This window comes from Tarenaya hassleriana, unplaced genomic scaffold (genome assembly GCF_000463585.1).
Source record: "Tarenaya hassleriana unplaced genomic scaffold, ASM46358v1 Cleome2, whole genome shotgun sequence".
Classification (NCBI taxonomy): Eukaryota; Viridiplantae; Streptophyta; class Magnoliopsida; order Brassicales; family Cleomaceae; genus Tarenaya; species Tarenaya hassleriana.
Window position 1 is genome coordinate 7386560 of NW_010965372.1, and position 17254 is coordinate 7403813.

Sequence of the window (17254 nt, forward strand, 5' to 3'; positions counted from 1 at the left end):
ATATAAAATATATATATATATATATATATATATATAACATATATATATATATATACATATATATATATATATATATATATATATATATATAGTAAGTTAGGGTGGAGAAGAGGAAGAGGAAGAGGAGGGCCAGAGAGTGGTGGTGATTCATAAGGTCTTGAATGTTGTTGTTTATGACTTTTGACTCTGTTTGTGAAAGACAACATTCTCAAGAACGTGTGTCTTATTGTGCGTAAAGATTGTCTTTCAAGATTCAAGTTTATGTTTTTTTCTACTGCTACTATTAGAGAAATGTCTCCATAAATGACGAGTGGACTGTAGTACAATGCATTAGTAGATGAGGCCCTTGTGTAGGTGATGTCTCTCCTCATCATGGAAACATTATTTTTTTCACTACATCATATGACTCTGCCCTCAAGAAAAAGGGAAATTTACCACTAAACCACAATGGTTTAACATTTATATCAAGATCCATAATGTAAAGGTCATATGAGGTAAATATACGGATGCACAAAAAACACCCCAAGCTGTCGAAACGCAAGAATGAATCGGTGATTTTTGTTTTCCAAATATATATATTATACATAGCCAAAATCCGTTGTAGTCTAGGTGGTTAGGATACTCGGCTCTCACCCGAGAGACCCGGGTTCAAGTCCCGGCAACGGAACAATCCCTTTTTGCCTTTTGCCGTCCGTACCCATCGAGGACATTTCCGTCATTTGGCATTCGTTAGAAAAAACCCTAGCTTCCCCTCTCTTATATTTCTCACTTTTCTTCCCATCGTCCCTTCTCGTATCGATCTTTAGAGATGGTATCTTTCTCGTTCTTCTCATTCTTCTCATTCTTCTTCCGTTAGATCCTTCCATTGTTGATTTCTTTTTTCATTATTGTTTTTGTTTTCCGGTGATGCAGGCGTCGGAGAAGAAGCTCTCAAACCCCATGAGGGACATTAAGGTTCAGAAGCTCGTCCTCAACATCTCCGTCGGTGAGAGTGGAGATCGTCTCACCCGTGCCGCCAAGGTCCGTTTGTTTCCCGAGAAAATCACTGACTCGGAAATCAGAGAACATAGAAAAAAAATTCGTTACTTTTCCCATTAGTTATATATACCTCTAAACGCACGGACTGTAGACTATGTTTCCCTTAATCTCTTAGCAGTTCCTATTACCGCGTAGATTTGTTTGTCTCTCGAGAAAATTGCAGATAATGAGAAAAAAGAGTACAGCTTTCTGTTTACCCACTTGCTCACACGATCTAAAGTCCCTGTTTCTGGTCGTTGTAGGTCCTGGAGCAACTCAGTGGTCAAACCCCAGTCTTCTCCAAGGGTAAGTGGACGCTCACCATGATTATTATTCTTTACTCGGATTCATGATTAGGTTGGTGTTATTTTGCTGCCATTGTTATCTGGGTGGTGATACATATATTATCCTTGTCTGAAACAGCGAGGTACACTGTGAGATCATTCGGTATAAGGCGTAATGAGAAGATTGCGTGCTATGTGACTGTGAGGGGTGAGAAGGCGATGCAGCTCCTTGAGAGTGGCTTGAAAGTGAAGGAGTACGAGTTGCTGAGGAGGAACTTCAGTGACACTGGCTGCTTCGGGTTCGGTATCCAGGAACATATTGATCTCGGGATCAAGTAAGTTTTTTTTAACGTAGTGGTTGGATTTCAGATAAAGAGAATGGCTGGTTGATGTTGTGGCATTGATGATTACTGTGAAATGGGTTCTGGTGCTGAATTTCTTGATGGAAAGATATCTAGATGCTGAACAAATTTCTATTGTATGGAAATGTCTAGATACTGATCAATTTTTTTCGTTTCTGTCAAGGTATGATCCCTCAACCGGAATCTACGGTATGGATTTCTACGTGGTTCTGGAACGTCCAGGATACCGTGTGGCCCGTCGCCGGAGATGCAAGGCTCGTGTGGGAATCTGATTACTGTGAAATGGGTTCTGGTGCTGAATTTCTTGATGGAAAGATATCTAGATGCTGAACAAATTTCTATTGTATGGAAATGTCTAGATACTGATCAATTTTTTTCGTTTCTGTCAAGGTATGATCCCTCAACCGGAATCTACGGTATGGATTTCTACGTGGTTCTGGAACGTCCAGGATACCGTGTGGCCCGTCGCCGGAGAGGCAAGGCTCGTGTGGGAATCCAGCACAGAGTGACAAAGGAGGATGCCATGAAATGGTTCCAAGTCAAGTATGAAGGTGTTATCCTCAACAAGTCTCAGAACATCACTGGTTAAACTCGGTTTCCTTTTTCATTTTGCTCTTCTAGCTGTTGCCTGTTTTACTTTTTACTGAATCTGGATTTTAGAAAGCTCTGTTTTACTTTTTGTAACATCAGTTGGCTGAATCTCAAGTTTTTGAAAAAAGAACCAACTTTCTGGATTTATTGAAACCCTAGGAAGTAGACTTCACTTTGTAAAGGGGAAAGCTTTGGTTTCAAGATCAAATCAAGTGAAAAATTACTCTGAAGCCCACATGGAATCTCCACATGAAAAGAGGAAATATCAATTCTCGAATCTCAAATCCTTCAAAACATCTTCAAGTATACGTTTCTAAATACGACAGCAAACGTGTGAAAAGCTTGATCAGAGATCCATCCGTGCAGTGGCAAATCGCTGAATCCGAATTCTTGATTTAGCAATCGATGGCAATGCAGTTCTGAGCGATTGTGGCGGAATCTGGTCTGGCAACGAAGGGATTGATCCGAACCCAGACAAGGGAAAACACAGAAGCAAGCAGAACAGACCATAACACGACAATGGTCGGAGTTCTGTTCTGTCTCCCCATCAAACCTTTGAGGAATGGATAGAGATGGAGAATCACCCAGAACGCAAAGAACACTTTCCCGAACAACGGTCCCCATGCCTCGTACCCTTTGTTCAGAGCGTCAGAGAATCCGGCCACAACTCCGACCATGTTCACGATCAAAAGCGTGGTCGGAGGAATCAAGAGTGTCGTCCATTTCACGATGTAGAGTTCCCCAAACTCCAAGTCGTCGGCTGCTTTGGCCGTGACGGTGAAATTGGTGTCGAAACCGGCCAGCATCTTGAGAAGACCTTGGAAGACGGCAAAGAGATGGGCCGAGACGCCTCCGATGACCCAGAATTGCTCGTTTCTCCACAAATCTTCGATGCTTACGCCACTCCATCGCAACTCCAGAACGCTCGTGATGATGATGGAGAGGAAAAGGCCGAGGAAGAGCATGCTTGCCAGGTTCGACAGCTGTATAGAACACTTCCCAGATCAATGGAGTGCTCGGATGAAAGAATATACGGTATCAGTGACTGGAAACTTACAGTGGGGATGATGAATTTTCCGGTGAGAAGGCAAATGGCAGGTAAGGAGCAGTAAGCAATGAGGGGGAGAGAGGTGAAGGGATAGACAATGGTATTGATGTAAGCCAGTCTCTGGAGCCATTTGAGGCGGCCTCCTCCACATCCATACCAGAGTGGACAGTGTCTGCTAAGGAAAATCTCCACGGAACCAAGTGCCCACCGGAGAACTTGATGAAGCCTATCGGAGAGATTGATCGGGGCAGACCCTTTGAAAGCCGGCCTTAGTGGCATACAGTATATAGACCTCCATCCCCGACAATGCATCTTGAAACCCGTCAAGATGTCCTCTGTGACTGATCCGTATATCCAACCGATCTGGAAACAGAGATCATATGAATTTCAGATGAGTACCCTTTCAGTATAAGCTAAAGAAAGAGTAGATTCGGGGAAACTCACTTCTTTTCCCCACTCGGTCTTCTCTTCGTATCCACAGCTAATGACATGAATCGCCTCTTTGATGAGTGTCGATGGGTTTACGGATTCAGGGACACCTCCATTCTCCATCAGAGTAGACTCGATGAAAACCGAAGACAGACCGAATGTTTTCTCGAAGCTTGTCTGAGATATCAACATCGACCTCTCGTACTCATCGTAATCTGGAATCAGACATCCGAGAAAGTATCACTTAGTGTCCGGAATCCTGTACAACTATATATATTAGCGTAAAGCTGGAAAAAGAGAACGAAGAGCAACTCACTGTCGAGGTCTCTGAGGTTAAAGATGGCTGCATCAAGTTCTTCTCGCTTCGCATCTCTGTAAACTTCGGAAAGATCTTTGGTCGGTTTCTTCTTGGCCGGGCAGCAACACCATGAGCAAGACGAGGAAGATTCTGGTAAACTTCTCGGCTTAGATGGAGGACTGTAACCATAAAGTGCCTGTCTTCTGAAGACACAACCTGTCCCCACATACATCGGCCCTTGAATCCCATCGAGCCCCTTCATGTTAACCTGAAATCAAATTCGAAGAATTCGTAAAACCGAAAACCGTTTTTCATCTGTGGTTACCGAATCAAGAACGGGATTTTGATCTGTAGAGATAATTACATCGAAGAAAACTATGTTACGGTTGGCATATCGATCGCTTTTGTCAATTCCATCAAACCTCTGAGGGAACTGGACATAGCAGACATCCTGACCGACAACTGGATCCATCAGAAAGCACATTGCTTCACGTGCAGCCTTGCTGTTGTTGACGTAGTGATCACAGTCGAGGTTAAGGATGAACGGAGCATTCGTAAGAACAGCAGATACCCTCACCTACAATTACAAGAACAAAGAAAAAGTAATCGGGTTTGTGTTATATGTTAAGAGAAAAACGATTTAAACAGTCGTGAAGATTTTTGCACAGACCAAAGCATTCTCTGCCCCAGCCTTCTTGTGATGTTGATAGCCCGGTCTCTTCTCTCTCGAGACGTATACAAGCCGCGGAAGTTCATTTCCTTCGATGTCACGTGCCCCACTATGCCCGAGGAAAACCTATAACAAGAACAAAGATTCATACGAGCTACCATAAAAGCGCAACAAATCTCTTCTGAGATGTTTTTGAACGGAAGAAGATCATAGATGAAGGAAAATGAGTTCATTTCCCTAACTCGGCAGATTTTTTTCTCAAAATTGATGGGCAGACCTGAATCATCCCGGGGTGATCACGGGTATTGTTTCCTGGCCACGGCGTTCCATCTTGCATGGTCCATCCTTCTTCAGGTGTTTTCTGAGCCTTTGCAACTAAAGCGTTTATTCTGATCTTGAACTCTTCGTAATCTCTCTGGAACACATAGGAGAGAACGAATGAATCAGACAAAGATACACTCGATATCTCGGAAATTTCAACAGCTTATGAGCTCTCAAGCCTGCTTACTTTCATGGCTCTACGTTCTTTAACAAATGATGGCTGGACTTTGTCCTTTAAGTAATCGATCTTCTGTGAGAAGTAAAACTCGGGCGCTCGAGGCTCAATCGCGAATTTCTTGCAAAAGGGTACCCATTTCCTGGCGAAATCGGCTGTTTCGACCAGTGACTCGAATGAAAGCATGGCGGCACCATCATCAGATACATAGCAGGAGACTTTGTCCACCGGATAGTCCAATGCCAGGATGGAGAGCACTGTGTTTGATGTGATCAATGGAGGCTCCTTCAATGGGTCCACTGTACTAACAAAGAAGTCTACAGCTGCTAGCTCTGGGGGCTCGCCCGGTCTTTCGTACCTGAACAAGCGGCATATGATCCAACAAAACTTGTCTGAATAACCCGGGTTTCGAATCAACATGTAATAAGCAATAATTGTCTGAAAGATTTCTACCTTGCAGATAAGCGGTTTACATATGTTTCCCTGTTGATCGGATACCATTTAGGAAACTGATCCAATACCCAAGAGAAAGCAAACCAGATTTCGCATATCACAGACGTTATCCATAGCCCGAAAGCGCTGTTGACAGGATTTGTGAGACGATAGTGGAAGAACAAAGCCAGGATGATCAATCGGACAACGATGATAATCCTGTACGACGTAATCTTCGTCCTTTCGATCGGAATCACAACCGAAAGAGGCTCTGTGACCTCTGCATTCCTGAAAACAGAAACCAAGATCGCCGGATTAGGGGTTTTTGGCTATACAAAAACTTCCGGATTTATGATGAGTGTATCTCGATGAACATACGGCATATCTTCCATGTGTTGTTGGGGCGGAATCCGGGCCTCGTCTTCATCAGCCTTTGGCATTTCATCCTTTTTCTTCTTGCTCTTCTTCTCCTTCTTGTCTTTCCAGCTCTCGACTCTGTTCTTCCATATAGGGTTCCCGTATTCATCGTTCAATTCTTCACATACATACAATACAACCCCGAGTCAGCACAATCTCAAACTCTTACAGCAAAAACTTTTGCGCAAGCAGAACGTCTTCACATGTATTCGGCATCTAACCTTCTATATTTGGCATCTATCTACTGGTCTCAGTGACAAAAAAATGGTTGTGTTTCACAGATTACCCGAGAAAATGAAGCAGAGAATCGGGTTCTTACCACTGTCAACTGTGGAGACTGTGCTTACATGCCTTGCATGAATTCCAGAATCCTGAAACTGGAGAAATCCTCAATCAAGTTTAGACCCACTTGTAGCATTATCAAAGGGAGAGAGAGAATACTGGTCGTGGATGTAATGACTGAACCATACCCGAGGAGTGTTTTCAAGGTGAGTGGCTATGGCGGATCCGTTCCCCGACGTCTTTGTTTCAGCTTCATCCAGCAAGTTCTCTGAGAATGCCGAAGCCATTACTATCAAATTATGCTAAGCTACTTGTTCTTCTTCCCCGAATTTTATTTTGAAATTAAGAAAATTTCAAACGAGCAGAGTTAGAGAAGATTTTACCGTCATATGGATTTCCGCATCGCAAGCAGATTCGCCGTTCTTCCTTGATCTCGTACTCGAGACAGGCCCTGCAGATCGGGAAATTACACTCGTGGCACGCCATGAACAAGTCGCCATTAGCTCTCAAACCTATCTGCTCGCCGCACGTGCTGCAGATCGGAGCCCCCGACTGCATCATCTTTTTCTCGCTGATTCGGCGCAGGAACGGTAGAAAAATCCCTTATCGGGGTTTGAGATGTGGCGGGGTTACGAAGCTGTTCTGCCATGGAGGTTTTGTAAGAGGGGAAATAGAGGCGTCCGAGGGTTTGGTGGTTGGTGGAGATCGGAAGTTGGGAAGTTTCTGTCTCCGGCCTGGGGAAAGCTGACTGTGAATTCTGTTTGGTTGGCGAGAAAATTAACATTTTTTTTTTGCGGGAAAGTAAAGGAAAGTTTCAGTTGGGTCGCGCACATCTCTATTTTGCTTGCTTCCTAAGCATCGCCCCTGTGCCAAGTCACCATCAACTTTTTTTTGGACATTTTCGTGAAAAAAAAAATAAAAAAATAGCATCCCACTTTTATCATCGCTTCTGATCGAATTGAGAGATTCAGACCAAACCGAAATGACATTTTTCAGTTTCAAAGGATACAATAAACCGATGATTAGAGGGAGAAATAACCGGAAATTAGACTAAACCAAAATGACTAACCGGTATTCTCCCCCATGTTGAGTACAAAGGAATAAAAAAACTAAACTTTCCTTTGAAGTAACACTTAAAACGTCCAATTCCAGATTCTACATGGAAAAAGACAGCATATTTTCCCAGGTTTCCGTATCTTAAGAGACTGAATAAACCTTAACCACTCTAGTCGTATCGCATACAACGAGGTTCTCGGAATCAGACGGAGTAGTGCAGAGCCAATTCACCTGTTTAAAGGTTAGAAAAATGTCACAGATCGACAGACAAACATATCAAACGATATATTTGTCTGAATGAACAATGGAAGCTTTTTACCTTCTTTCTCAAGTTGATGTTCAGGTGGAGGAGTTCACTGTTCTTCCCGGCTCGGTCTGAATCAAGACATTTAAAGCAATCCCAAACCTTAACTGTCTTATCGTTGCCGCCTGAGATTACGAATCTGCCCTTTTCTCGGAACAGGGAAAACGCCACGCAGGAAACTGCAGCACTGTGTCCACCTACAGAGTAATCGAGATGAACCCTTCTCTTCCCATTCTGATTTGAAGACTCTGAATTTCTTTTTGATGTCGATGCAGCTCCTTTCCGGGGACGGGTGGAAGAAGAAGCCTTTGATTTGATATCATTAAGTTCTGACTCGATATTGATCAAGTCTACAACACCATCACCCCTAGCCACCACACATATTTTGTCGAGTTTATCGAGCATATCGACCTCCGGGATCGCTACTGAGTGGACAAATGCAGGGTTTAGACACTGTCCTGAATGTGTATCGGAGCCTGAGGTGTCAAAAATGGCAGCCAAAACATATCATTCAGGGGATTGATAAGGAAAAGATATATGTAAACGGATTGAGTTAAGCTTATGACAGTTATAGAAGCAAAATGCTCACCAAAATCCACAATCTTTTGAGGCCGACCTTTCGAGAAATCCCACATAACAAGTTTTGAGTCAAGCCCTCCGGTTATAACTGTAAAAATCAAACAAGTTTAGAATACTACCGAGGATGCAAAGTCTTCTGCTCGGCGGAAAAGAGCTGGTGGCGGATTGTGCGATATCATTTAGGTAACGGCGTTTTTCTGTGAACAGAGGAAGCATAACTACACACCAATTACCTTCCCATGGTCTCCAGGGGATAAATTGCACAGTACTGCATATCTTAAACATGGCATTAAGGCAAAACCGAAATTTGTAGTTTGCAGAGTTCCCGAAAGCATCAAGTTAGAACAAAGTATCAAATACAAGTAGAATCACTATCTTCCATGATTAGAGAAAGGAGGATATGACTTGACTTTCCAATGAACCAAAAAAAATAATATTAGGCACGCATTAAGACATAAGCAGGGAGGGGAGGATACACTTGTATGACCAGCTCTGAGGGTTTTATACAGGCATTTCTGACCAACGTCGATGATCTGTTTGTGAATATTATTAGTTCCTCAGCCACCAGTGATTTAATTGGAAATAAAGACTAAATCTTGTCTGAAATATACGTAATCTTTAAAGTCATGTAAAACGCATCTTAGCAGCAAAAGGACAATTTCACAAGAGAATGCCAAAACAGTCACGCCTCCAAATATCCAAATCGGCTCTATTAAGGAACAAAGATGAGATACCTTAACATCACCAGCATCATCTGCTGATGCAACAAACGATGATTTCCCGTTGCAAACGACCTGATCAATCAAGAAGCAAGTGTGACTAGAGAAAAAAAAAATTGTTCCTCTCGAAAGGGTTCAATACCAGAAAGTTGAAAAATCGGAAAATTTTCAGAGAGTTGAAAAATTGAGGATTCGATAAAAGAAGGTACCTGGTTTATTTCATCTTTGTTGTAACTGTAACATTCCAATGGCTTCCATGAAGCAGCATCCATCTGTGAAATGAGAGAGGGACGCTTCACAAAAAGACATCTATATACATAAACCATGCCTAATCCGGACATAAGATACAATTGCAACAAGCAATTTCTAGTAATTGCGGATGGATTATACCGCTTGAACATCGAAACACTTGATCTCATTTCCAGAAGAAACATACAGAACATTCTCGTTTCCTGAATCAAACAAATATCGTGGATTAATTTGTTTTCAAATTATTCAAGTGTATCTGCCAAATGCAACTGCGTAAACTGAGGGACAAGAGACCAAAACCTGTCTTGAAACAAAGAGATGAAACTGGTTCTGTCCCAACATCCATGATGAATTGCACGTCTTTGCATCGCAAATCGAACCAACAAACGCAGCCATCCTACCATCTTCCAAATCGTTAAAAGAAGAAAAAAAATAAGAATGGAACAAGAAGACAATATACTTCAAAACCCTTCTTCTGGTCGGTGTTCGTATACTAAATTTCTACTAATAAATCCTAATTCTTCGAATCTGTGGCGTTCAGAAACCAAAAGATAACCGAAATGTGTGTGTGAGATAGAGACACCTCGCCGGAGGTGACGACGAGCCCGGGGCGGTCACGAGAAGCTATGCAACAAGTAGCAGTAGCTTTGTGGCCTCTCAGCTTCCTTGGCTCCGCCATGGCCGTCAACGCGAGCTTTTCCGGCTAGGGTTTCGGACGCTTCCGAAGTATGCAGTCGGCGAAATTCATACATGTGATAAATCTAAAAGCCCTCTAAAGACATATTTGCAGTATCCGTAACTGTAAAAAAGAAATTTTTATATTAGTTGAATTAAATTCTGTTCAGGAGAGACTCTGTTTCATCCAGAGGGTCACATTGAAAAATGTTGCATTGCAACACTAGAGGCCTAACCCAATGGACCAGATATAACTTCTGTGGCCCATATAGTGTTTCTTCTTCGTAAAGCCCATATAGTTTAGGACAGCCCATATATTTCTAAACTTTGGCATGTACATTTCACATAAATACATACACCTATTATATGCATTTTCACTTGTATATTTCCCCAAACATATACGTATAGCAACATATATAGGTGTACTGTGTATATTTCTGGCAAAAAAAAATTAAAAATGTTGCCGTTTGTATGGATTATCTTATCTGTAGTGCATCATTGTGCAAATGTCAAAGGGACACCGACAATATTATTATTATAGTTATTATTATATAATAAATGGAGATACGATTTATACTTTTTTGTTCGTTTACGTTGGAATCATAATGTGTAAAAAAAAATATACACAAGGATCTCAATAATGTGTACCCCCAAAAAGTGCAATCATGGTTATCATTTAATATACCAGAAACTATAATGCATATATATATATATATATATATATATATATCTGTGTGTGTATATATTCTAATATTACAATTTCCATATTCAATAACAAGAAGAAGGCAACAAAGCCTTTGGAGATGCGATGCTCCTCCCCACTCATCCTCCATTATTTGACACGAAATGAAATCCATAGAATTTTGTCATCACCTTTAAATTCCACATCAAAAAAACTTTTTTTCCCCCTTTATTTGGACCCCTCCAAACAAAATTCCATATACCTTTTTCTTTTTTCTTTTCATCTTTTTAATAATGTCTGAATCTCCATCTCCATCTTCATCGTGTTCGCCGCCATTGTCACCAGTCGTGGTTCAGCATGTGCCGAAGACAGTCTCAGACAGACTTCTGAGCAAGTTCTTGGACGTGTCTGAATTCGATTTCGATCGCGGGCAGAGCGCGATCTGGTCTCCCCCGTTCCAAAGGACCGCCTTTCTTACGTCCCAAGGCAAGATTTTCACCGATCGAGAAATGATTCGGAAGTTGCAGGATCTTGCGGAAACTCGTCGGGTCAGAAGGTACCATCTTTCTTGCTGCCTACGAGCATCTTTAGGGGTAGATTCTGATGTGCCATGACGTACATTGTGCATACATATGTATCTCTACAATCATCTTGATCTGTTCTTATGTTAGTAAATTTCTCGGTTTCACAGTCAAGAACATCAAGTGGCCAATGTCTTCCTTATGTAAGTAACACTACAAGTATACCTTATATCGGAGATGGCGGCAGTCCATTAACAAACATATACATGCACCGTTTTTCAAAACTCTACCAAAGTATCGACCTTGCAGTTCAAGAACAGCTGCTATAGATAGATCTGCATGCTAGCATCACTTCTTTCATTGAATGTCTGCTGTTCAATCAAAACTGGAACAAAGGAACAGAGACTAGAGCAAAAAGGAAAACTGGTGCAGGCCCATAGGGCCGATATTAATAGCCCATTTAAAAAGTGACATGACCAAGCAAAAAGCAACAACATATGCGTCTGCCGGGAGTCGAACCCGGGTCTATTGCTTGGAAGGCAATTATCCTAACCGTTGGACTACAGACGCTTACGAGTTTTATAAAATTTTTATTATAACATAATTAACATTATTTTCAAAATTAAATATTTTATAAAATATATTTGCAATTGGAGCGTTGAAAAAAAAGTCCAATTTACAGAGAAAATAATGAGATGTAGTTCGTCTAACCAATGCACAATTTCCCCCGGTGTTGTTGCCTCCCAACCTACAGTTAAAAAGTTCTATCCCCATGCGTTTGGTCCAAACAAGGGTATCATATTTGATGCTTTAAAACAAATATCTCTATCAATTCATCTAAGCATGAAACTACATAATACATATATATACCCAAAGGATTACAACAAACCCTAAGGTGACGTGATATACCGAATCATGCCCTTTTATCCCGTATCTATTGGACCATCTAATGTTTTCCTTACGCGTCTTTTGATACAGATATATTCATATTCATATACGTGTGTGTGTGCGTGCGCGTATCTCTGTGTGTGTATCTATGTGTATGGTCCCACTGCTGACAGAGAAGGGAAGTCTGAAAATTTTGTAGGATGTGGTTTGTTTATATCTTTAATGTTGCATGTACCAATGTACCTCACCAAAGAGACGTGACACTAATATAACACGGACAAATAACTGGTATTTTTTTTATCAATCATTGTTTCAGAATTTGACAATCGAATGCCCACAAGTTTTTTTTTCCCTTGGCAATTTTGGGAGGTTTTCTAAGATTTTAAAAAATATATAAAATCTTAATATAAATTAATTATAAAAATAAAAAACCAGTTTTTGAATAAAAAGTCTATTTTCCGTAGTTTTTTTCGGTAAACTATTATTTTTTTCCATAGTTTTTTTTTATAACGGAGGACCCTATCTGCTATCATTCGAGAGTGTGCTTAGGGGTGACCAATTCGGGTTTCGGTTTGGGTTCGGTTTGGTTATATTCGGGTTCGGTTATAGAAAAACTATAACCATTCGGTTTTTATATAAATTCCGGTTCGGTTCGGTTCGGTTATTTTTCGGTTCGGATTCGGTTCGGTTTTGGTAAAAAGTTCAATTTTTCAAAGAAAATATCGGTTATTCTCTCGGTTTTTTCGGTTATTTTTTATTCGGTTCGGTTCGGTTTCGGTTTCGGTTTTTCGGGTTTAAGTAAATCATAACTGTTCGGTTTTGATGTCGGGTTCGGTTCGAATACGGTTATGTCTTATTCGGCTCGGTTATTCGGTTAATAACCGAAATGGCCACCCCTAAGTGTGCTGACTAGGTAAACCTTCGGTCCGGTAGCAGCCTTTGTATATGGATCATTTAAACCCAGAAATTACCTCCCTTCCCACCAGCCAAGAATCGAACACTTAACCTCAAGCTGGAGTTACCTCCTACTCCAAGCTTGACCACTCGCTCACGATCTGGTGGGTTATTTTTTCCATAGTTTATTTGAACCTTTAGAATATTTAGTGACTATAGAGATGAGATGCGAGGTCGAGAAAGATCCGAGGAACAATTGATCTTACCCGCAGCCGATGTGCCTACCGCACGAGGCCGCGGGCCGAGATCTCGACAGCGGAAGGAGCGAGAAAACACGGACGGTGAGCAAAACCCTCTTGTTCGAACCCAGGGAGCGAGGTTTGGTACTTAATCAACAATTCAAAGCACCGATGATTTGTATTTGATATAACCGGAACAGGCTTTATTTGATATGTTCGATGATTAAGCCCTCACCAAATAACGAACAGACAGACAGACAAAGTTCGTGGAACCAAGAACGAGAAGACGCGAACAGATCACTTTCTGGAGATTCTGAACGCAAACCACTTTGGAACTGGTTTTTTCTTTTCGTTCCTTTCGCGTAGAAATTAAATTACAATTTAATACAACAGAAACTGTGTTGGCATTTTATCATCTACTTTATCTTCAATGGCATTAATTTCGGTACGGTATGATCCGATTCTATGATCTATTTTACCAAAAAGATTAATTTCCTAAACATATTTTCGTTAAATATCAAAACTCCTACGTGCATGATGGTGAAGTAGACCAGCCCTGATTTCTTGATATTATATATTTTAAAAAATTATAAAATTATGTCTTTTTTTTTTTAATCTAGAATGTGCATGTTATACCGGGAGTTCCCACTTTCTTTTCGGACCAACTGTCAATTTCAAGGGCCTCCACCAAATATATACATTAATTTATATAATGTATACATTTAACTTGTGTCTGCATGTGAGCCAGTTTATTATGATATGTTAAATTATTCGTTTTAGTACATTTACTTCTTATATATATATATATATGAGACATGTATTATATCATCCGCAAATTAGTTTATAAATATTATGCTGGAAATTTCCGTTTGGATAATAAAATTCGACAATATTGTAGAGTAAAAAAACAAAAGAGACTACGGTTTTGAATGGTATTGGTTTTTATTTTGGGTTTTTAGTTTTAGTTTTTTGTTTTTAGTTTTTGGCTTTTAGATTCTGAAAGTTGATAAATCTAAAAAAAGGTAGTTTTTAGTTTTTAGTTGATTTTTTTCGTAAAGTAGATTTCTGGGTTTTTAGAAATATTAAATTTCAAAAAATTTGATTATCGGTTTTTTCACTTTTTGAAATCCAAAAACTTCGAAAACAACTTATCATTCAACATCTAAAATTAAAGCACCTAAAATTAAAGCTTTCGGTGGATGAAGTCAGAATTTATTATTTTATTTTAAAAAAAAATTCCGGTAAACCATTTTCTTTAAAAAAATCACGTTATTCTAGATAAAAAAAAAATTCCAAAATAATCCAAGCAAAAAACGGTAATTGGGGCTTGGGCGGAAGATTACAAAGCGTGGACCGTCGATTACTTTGTAATATATTAGCTATCATTTCGACAAAGGACTTTTATAAATTCGATTGCGTATGACCAATCATCATTGTAAATGTGTCTGAGTGGGTTTTTTAATTAATAAATAAATAATAATTAGCGAAGAGTCGTGACTCGTAGATTCGGCGCATCTAGGGGTGGCCATTTCGGGTTTCAGTTCGGTTTTCGGTTCGGTTATTTCGGGTTCGGTTATTTCGGTTATAAAAAAATCATACCCAGACGGTTATATAGATTTAATCGATTCGGTTCAGTTCGGTTTCGGTTCGGTTCGGCTCGGTTTTTGCATAATAAATTTATAACCAAACGGATATATTTTTCGGTTTATTCGGTTCGGTTTTAGATCGGTTCGGTTCGGTTATGATATATTTTTAAAAAAAAATTTATTAATCCTACATAAATTTCAAAATATCTATTTAAATAAATGCACAAAATGATTAATCATGTAAAATAAAATTATAAAAAAACTAAAAACTTCAATAATTAGGATAAAAGTTAAAAACATTATATTTTATAGTTTATTGGGTGAAATATATAAGGTTAAAAGTGAAGTATAAAAAATAATACTAATAATAATGAGGATAAAAATTAAAATATTAAAAAAAAACTCAATAACCGTTCGGTTAACCGCGGTTATTCGGTTATTAATCGAACCGAACCGAACCCGAACGGTTATTCAACTTTCTCAACCGTTCGGTTATTAAGCAAATAACCGAACCGAACCGAACCGTTCTTATTCGGTTCGGTTCGGTTATTCGGTTAATAACCGAAATGGCCACTCCCAGTCACGTGACCCACCCGATTAACGGTCATGATTAGGTTAGACGTCGACCATTTCTGGGTCCCACGTATTACCTGTCATCGCTCCCGCTATCTATCTATGCCACGATAACCTGGAGCGCTAAATTAACCAACCAATTAATGGATTTAATCCAGAACATCTCATTCTTAAAACAAATCTAGTGTTGAAAAAAATAAGAAAATGAAAAAAAACTAATTTGTCCTAATCACTATGTTTATAAAACGAGAACTGTACGTAATTTACATACAGAAAATTAATCACGATTTGAAATTTTCATCATTACGTAGATAATCTAATTAAACGACCTACTACTTGACGGTAAAACCGAGGAATAAAACCATTAAAGCAACGATGATTAACGTCTAATTAAATTAAGGAATATATTAATCGAATAACATTTGAACGGGAAAAAAATGGAATTCCTTCTAGTCCGGGAACGGCATCGTTTTATACTCACATTCAAACACGGGTTATCACTTCAGGAAATAAAGCGTCACAGTGGCATTTTCGTAGATTGCTACACACTCCAAGAATACTTTCGTCTTTTCAACTCCCGTCCTTACTTTTATTCATGTATTCCAGCGGGGACTCGAAGGGCAGAATTTCCACGAGAAGGGAAGGGGAGAAAAATACCGCCAAAACCTTCTTACCGGAGAAATCGTTTCTCTATGAACTGAAAACCCTGAAAACAACGCCGTTTTCAATATCCGGCGATCTGGAAATGATGTCGGGGACGAGGACGCCGACGTGGAAGGAGAGGGAGAACAACAAGCGGCGGGAGCGGCGGAGGAGAGCGATCGCGGCGAAGATCTTCGCCGGACTTCGGATGTACGGAAAATACAGGCTCCCAAAACACTGCGACAACAACGAAGTCCTCAAAGCGCTCTGCAGTGAAGCCGGTTGGATCGTCGAAGAAGACGGTACGACTTACCGGAAGGTAAAAGATAAAATGGAAAACCCTCCTTGGATTTCATCTTCTTGCACGGTTCACGCATCAATCATCGATTCAACTGCTACTAGCTAGATCTGACGATCGTTCGAGTCTTTGTTTCCCTAAAAGAAATCGGACGGTTGCGATTTTGTTTCGGTCACCGGCTCCAATGGTGGTCGGCAGATCGCAACCGGCTCCGGCGAACTGAGAAGCGTGAGGCTTAAGATCCGGTGATCCTTCGACGGAAGATCACTCTGAATATTTTAGTGATTGTCCGAAATGATTACACTTTTGCCAAATGGTATAATACCTAATGATGCTTGCGGGATCGCCTCTTTGACCACCCAAATGCCATAGAAATCATTCTTCCTACTTTTTTCAGTATCCCTACCATTGGGATTCTCGATCATGGTATGCAATTGGAACCAGTGAGGGCATGGTTTTGGGGTTTGCATTAGGACTATGCCGACCTGAGTCTATGTATGTTTAGTTTCTACTTGATGGGAATAATCCATTTGAATACTTCCATGGTCATGGTTCCCCCATCCCAATGGAAAATGTCAGGTTTCGTTGTTGTCAATATCTTATACTCGCATATATATATATACACACTCCTTGCAGGGATGCAAACCCGTGGATCGAATCGATATCATGGGTGGCTCTACATCTGCGAGCCCTTGCTCTTCCTATCAACCGAGCCCTTCATCTTCATCTTTCCCGAGCCCCAACCCGTTTGGTGATGCCAACTCACTGATTCCATGGCTCAAGAACCTCTCCTCCAACTCCCCATCACCTCCGATGGCTCGAACCCCTACCTGTTATCAAGAAACCATCCCTGACTCTGGATGGCCCTCGGGGATGCAGACGCCGCAGAGCGGTCCCTCCTCTCCGACGTTCAGCTTAGTCTCTGGTAAGCCGTGGTTCGAGAAAGAGGCTTTTAAGGACAGAGAGTGTTCTCCAATGTGGACACCAGGGCAGAGCGGGGACTGCTCTCCGGCCATTTCTGCT

General features: G+C 40.6%; 3 protein-coding genes, 2 non-coding genes and 1 pseudogene across 10 annotated transcripts; 3 read left to right on the forward strand and 3 right to left on the reverse strand.

Annotated features, from left to right (window-relative positions):
• The first annotated feature begins 594 nt into the window (after positions 1-594).
• On the forward strand, positions 595-667 carry TRNAE-CUC. Its single transcript has one exon. It is a non-coding gene; the product is annotated as a tRNA-Glu (tRNA).
• Positions 668-709: 42 nt separating this feature from the next.
• On the forward strand, positions 710-2397 carry LOC104812879 (60S ribosomal protein L11-1-like). Of its 4 annotated transcripts, XM_010540271.2 has the most exons (6): positions 710-811; positions 913-1020; positions 1281-1323; positions 1441-1636; positions 1827-1917; positions 2145-2397. In XM_010540271.2, the coding sequence occupies exons 1-6, from the start codon at positions 809-811 to the stop codon at positions 2250-2252; spliced, it is 549 nt and encodes a 182-aa protein (XP_010538573.1). In that variant the 5' UTR covers positions 710-808; the 3' UTR covers positions 2253-2397. The 4 variants fall into 4 exon arrangements, with proteins under 4 accessions (XP_010538573.1, XP_010538572.1, XP_019058003.1 ...); XM_010540270.1 differs by lacking the exon at positions 710-811 and having other exon boundaries at positions 907-1020; XM_019202458.1 differs by lacking the exon at positions 710-811 and having other exon boundaries at positions 907-1020; positions 1827-1912; positions 2140-2397.
• Positions 2398-2496: 99 nt separating this feature from the next.
• LOC104812880 (cellulose synthase A catalytic subunit 8 [UDP-forming]) lies at positions 2497-7071 on the reverse strand. 2 transcript variants are annotated; one of them, XM_010540274.2, is made up of 13 exons: positions 6710-7071; positions 6515-6594; positions 6364-6415; positions 6006-6162; positions 5649-5915; positions 5208-5553; positions 4977-5114; positions 4700-4825; positions 4394-4606; positions 4048-4297; positions 3747-3946; positions 3312-3665; positions 2497-3237 (listed from the first exon to the last, which is right to left on the reverse strand). In XM_010540274.2, exons 1-13 carry the CDS (start codon positions 6885-6887, stop codon positions 2650-2652), a joined length of 2949 nt encoding a protein of 982 aa, XP_010538576.1. In that variant the 5' UTR covers positions 6888-7071; the 3' UTR covers positions 2497-2649. The 2 variants fall into 2 exon arrangements, with proteins under 2 accessions (XP_010538576.1, XP_010538575.1); XM_010540273.1 differs by having other exon boundaries at positions 6364-6421.
• A 221-nt stretch (positions 7072-7292) lies between these two features.
• Positions 7293-10008, reverse strand: LOC104812882 (WD repeat-containing protein 53). 2 transcript variants are annotated; one of them, XM_010540275.1, is made up of 10 exons: positions 9817-10008; positions 9534-9630; positions 9375-9436; positions 9194-9256; positions 9000-9059; positions 8742-8798; positions 8499-8541; positions 8276-8353; positions 7702-8162; positions 7293-7613 (listed from the first exon to the last, which is right to left on the reverse strand). In XM_010540275.1, the coding sequence occupies exons 1-10, from the start codon at positions 9910-9912 to the stop codon at positions 7524-7526; spliced, it is 1107 nt and encodes a 368-aa protein (XP_010538577.1). In that variant the 5' UTR covers positions 9913-10008; the 3' UTR covers positions 7293-7523. The 2 variants fall into 2 exon arrangements, with proteins under 2 accessions (XP_010538577.1, XP_010538578.1); XM_010540276.1 differs by having other exon boundaries at positions 9534-9637; positions 9817-9908.
• A 1601-nt stretch (positions 10009-11609) lies between these two features.
• Positions 11610-11681, reverse strand: TRNAG-UCC. Its single transcript has one exon. It is a non-coding gene; the product is annotated as a tRNA-Gly (tRNA).
• A 4264-nt stretch (positions 11682-15945) lies between these two features.
• The window catches only part of LOC104813348, a 1491-nt pseudogene continuing 182 nt past the window's right edge, over positions 15946-17254 (forward strand).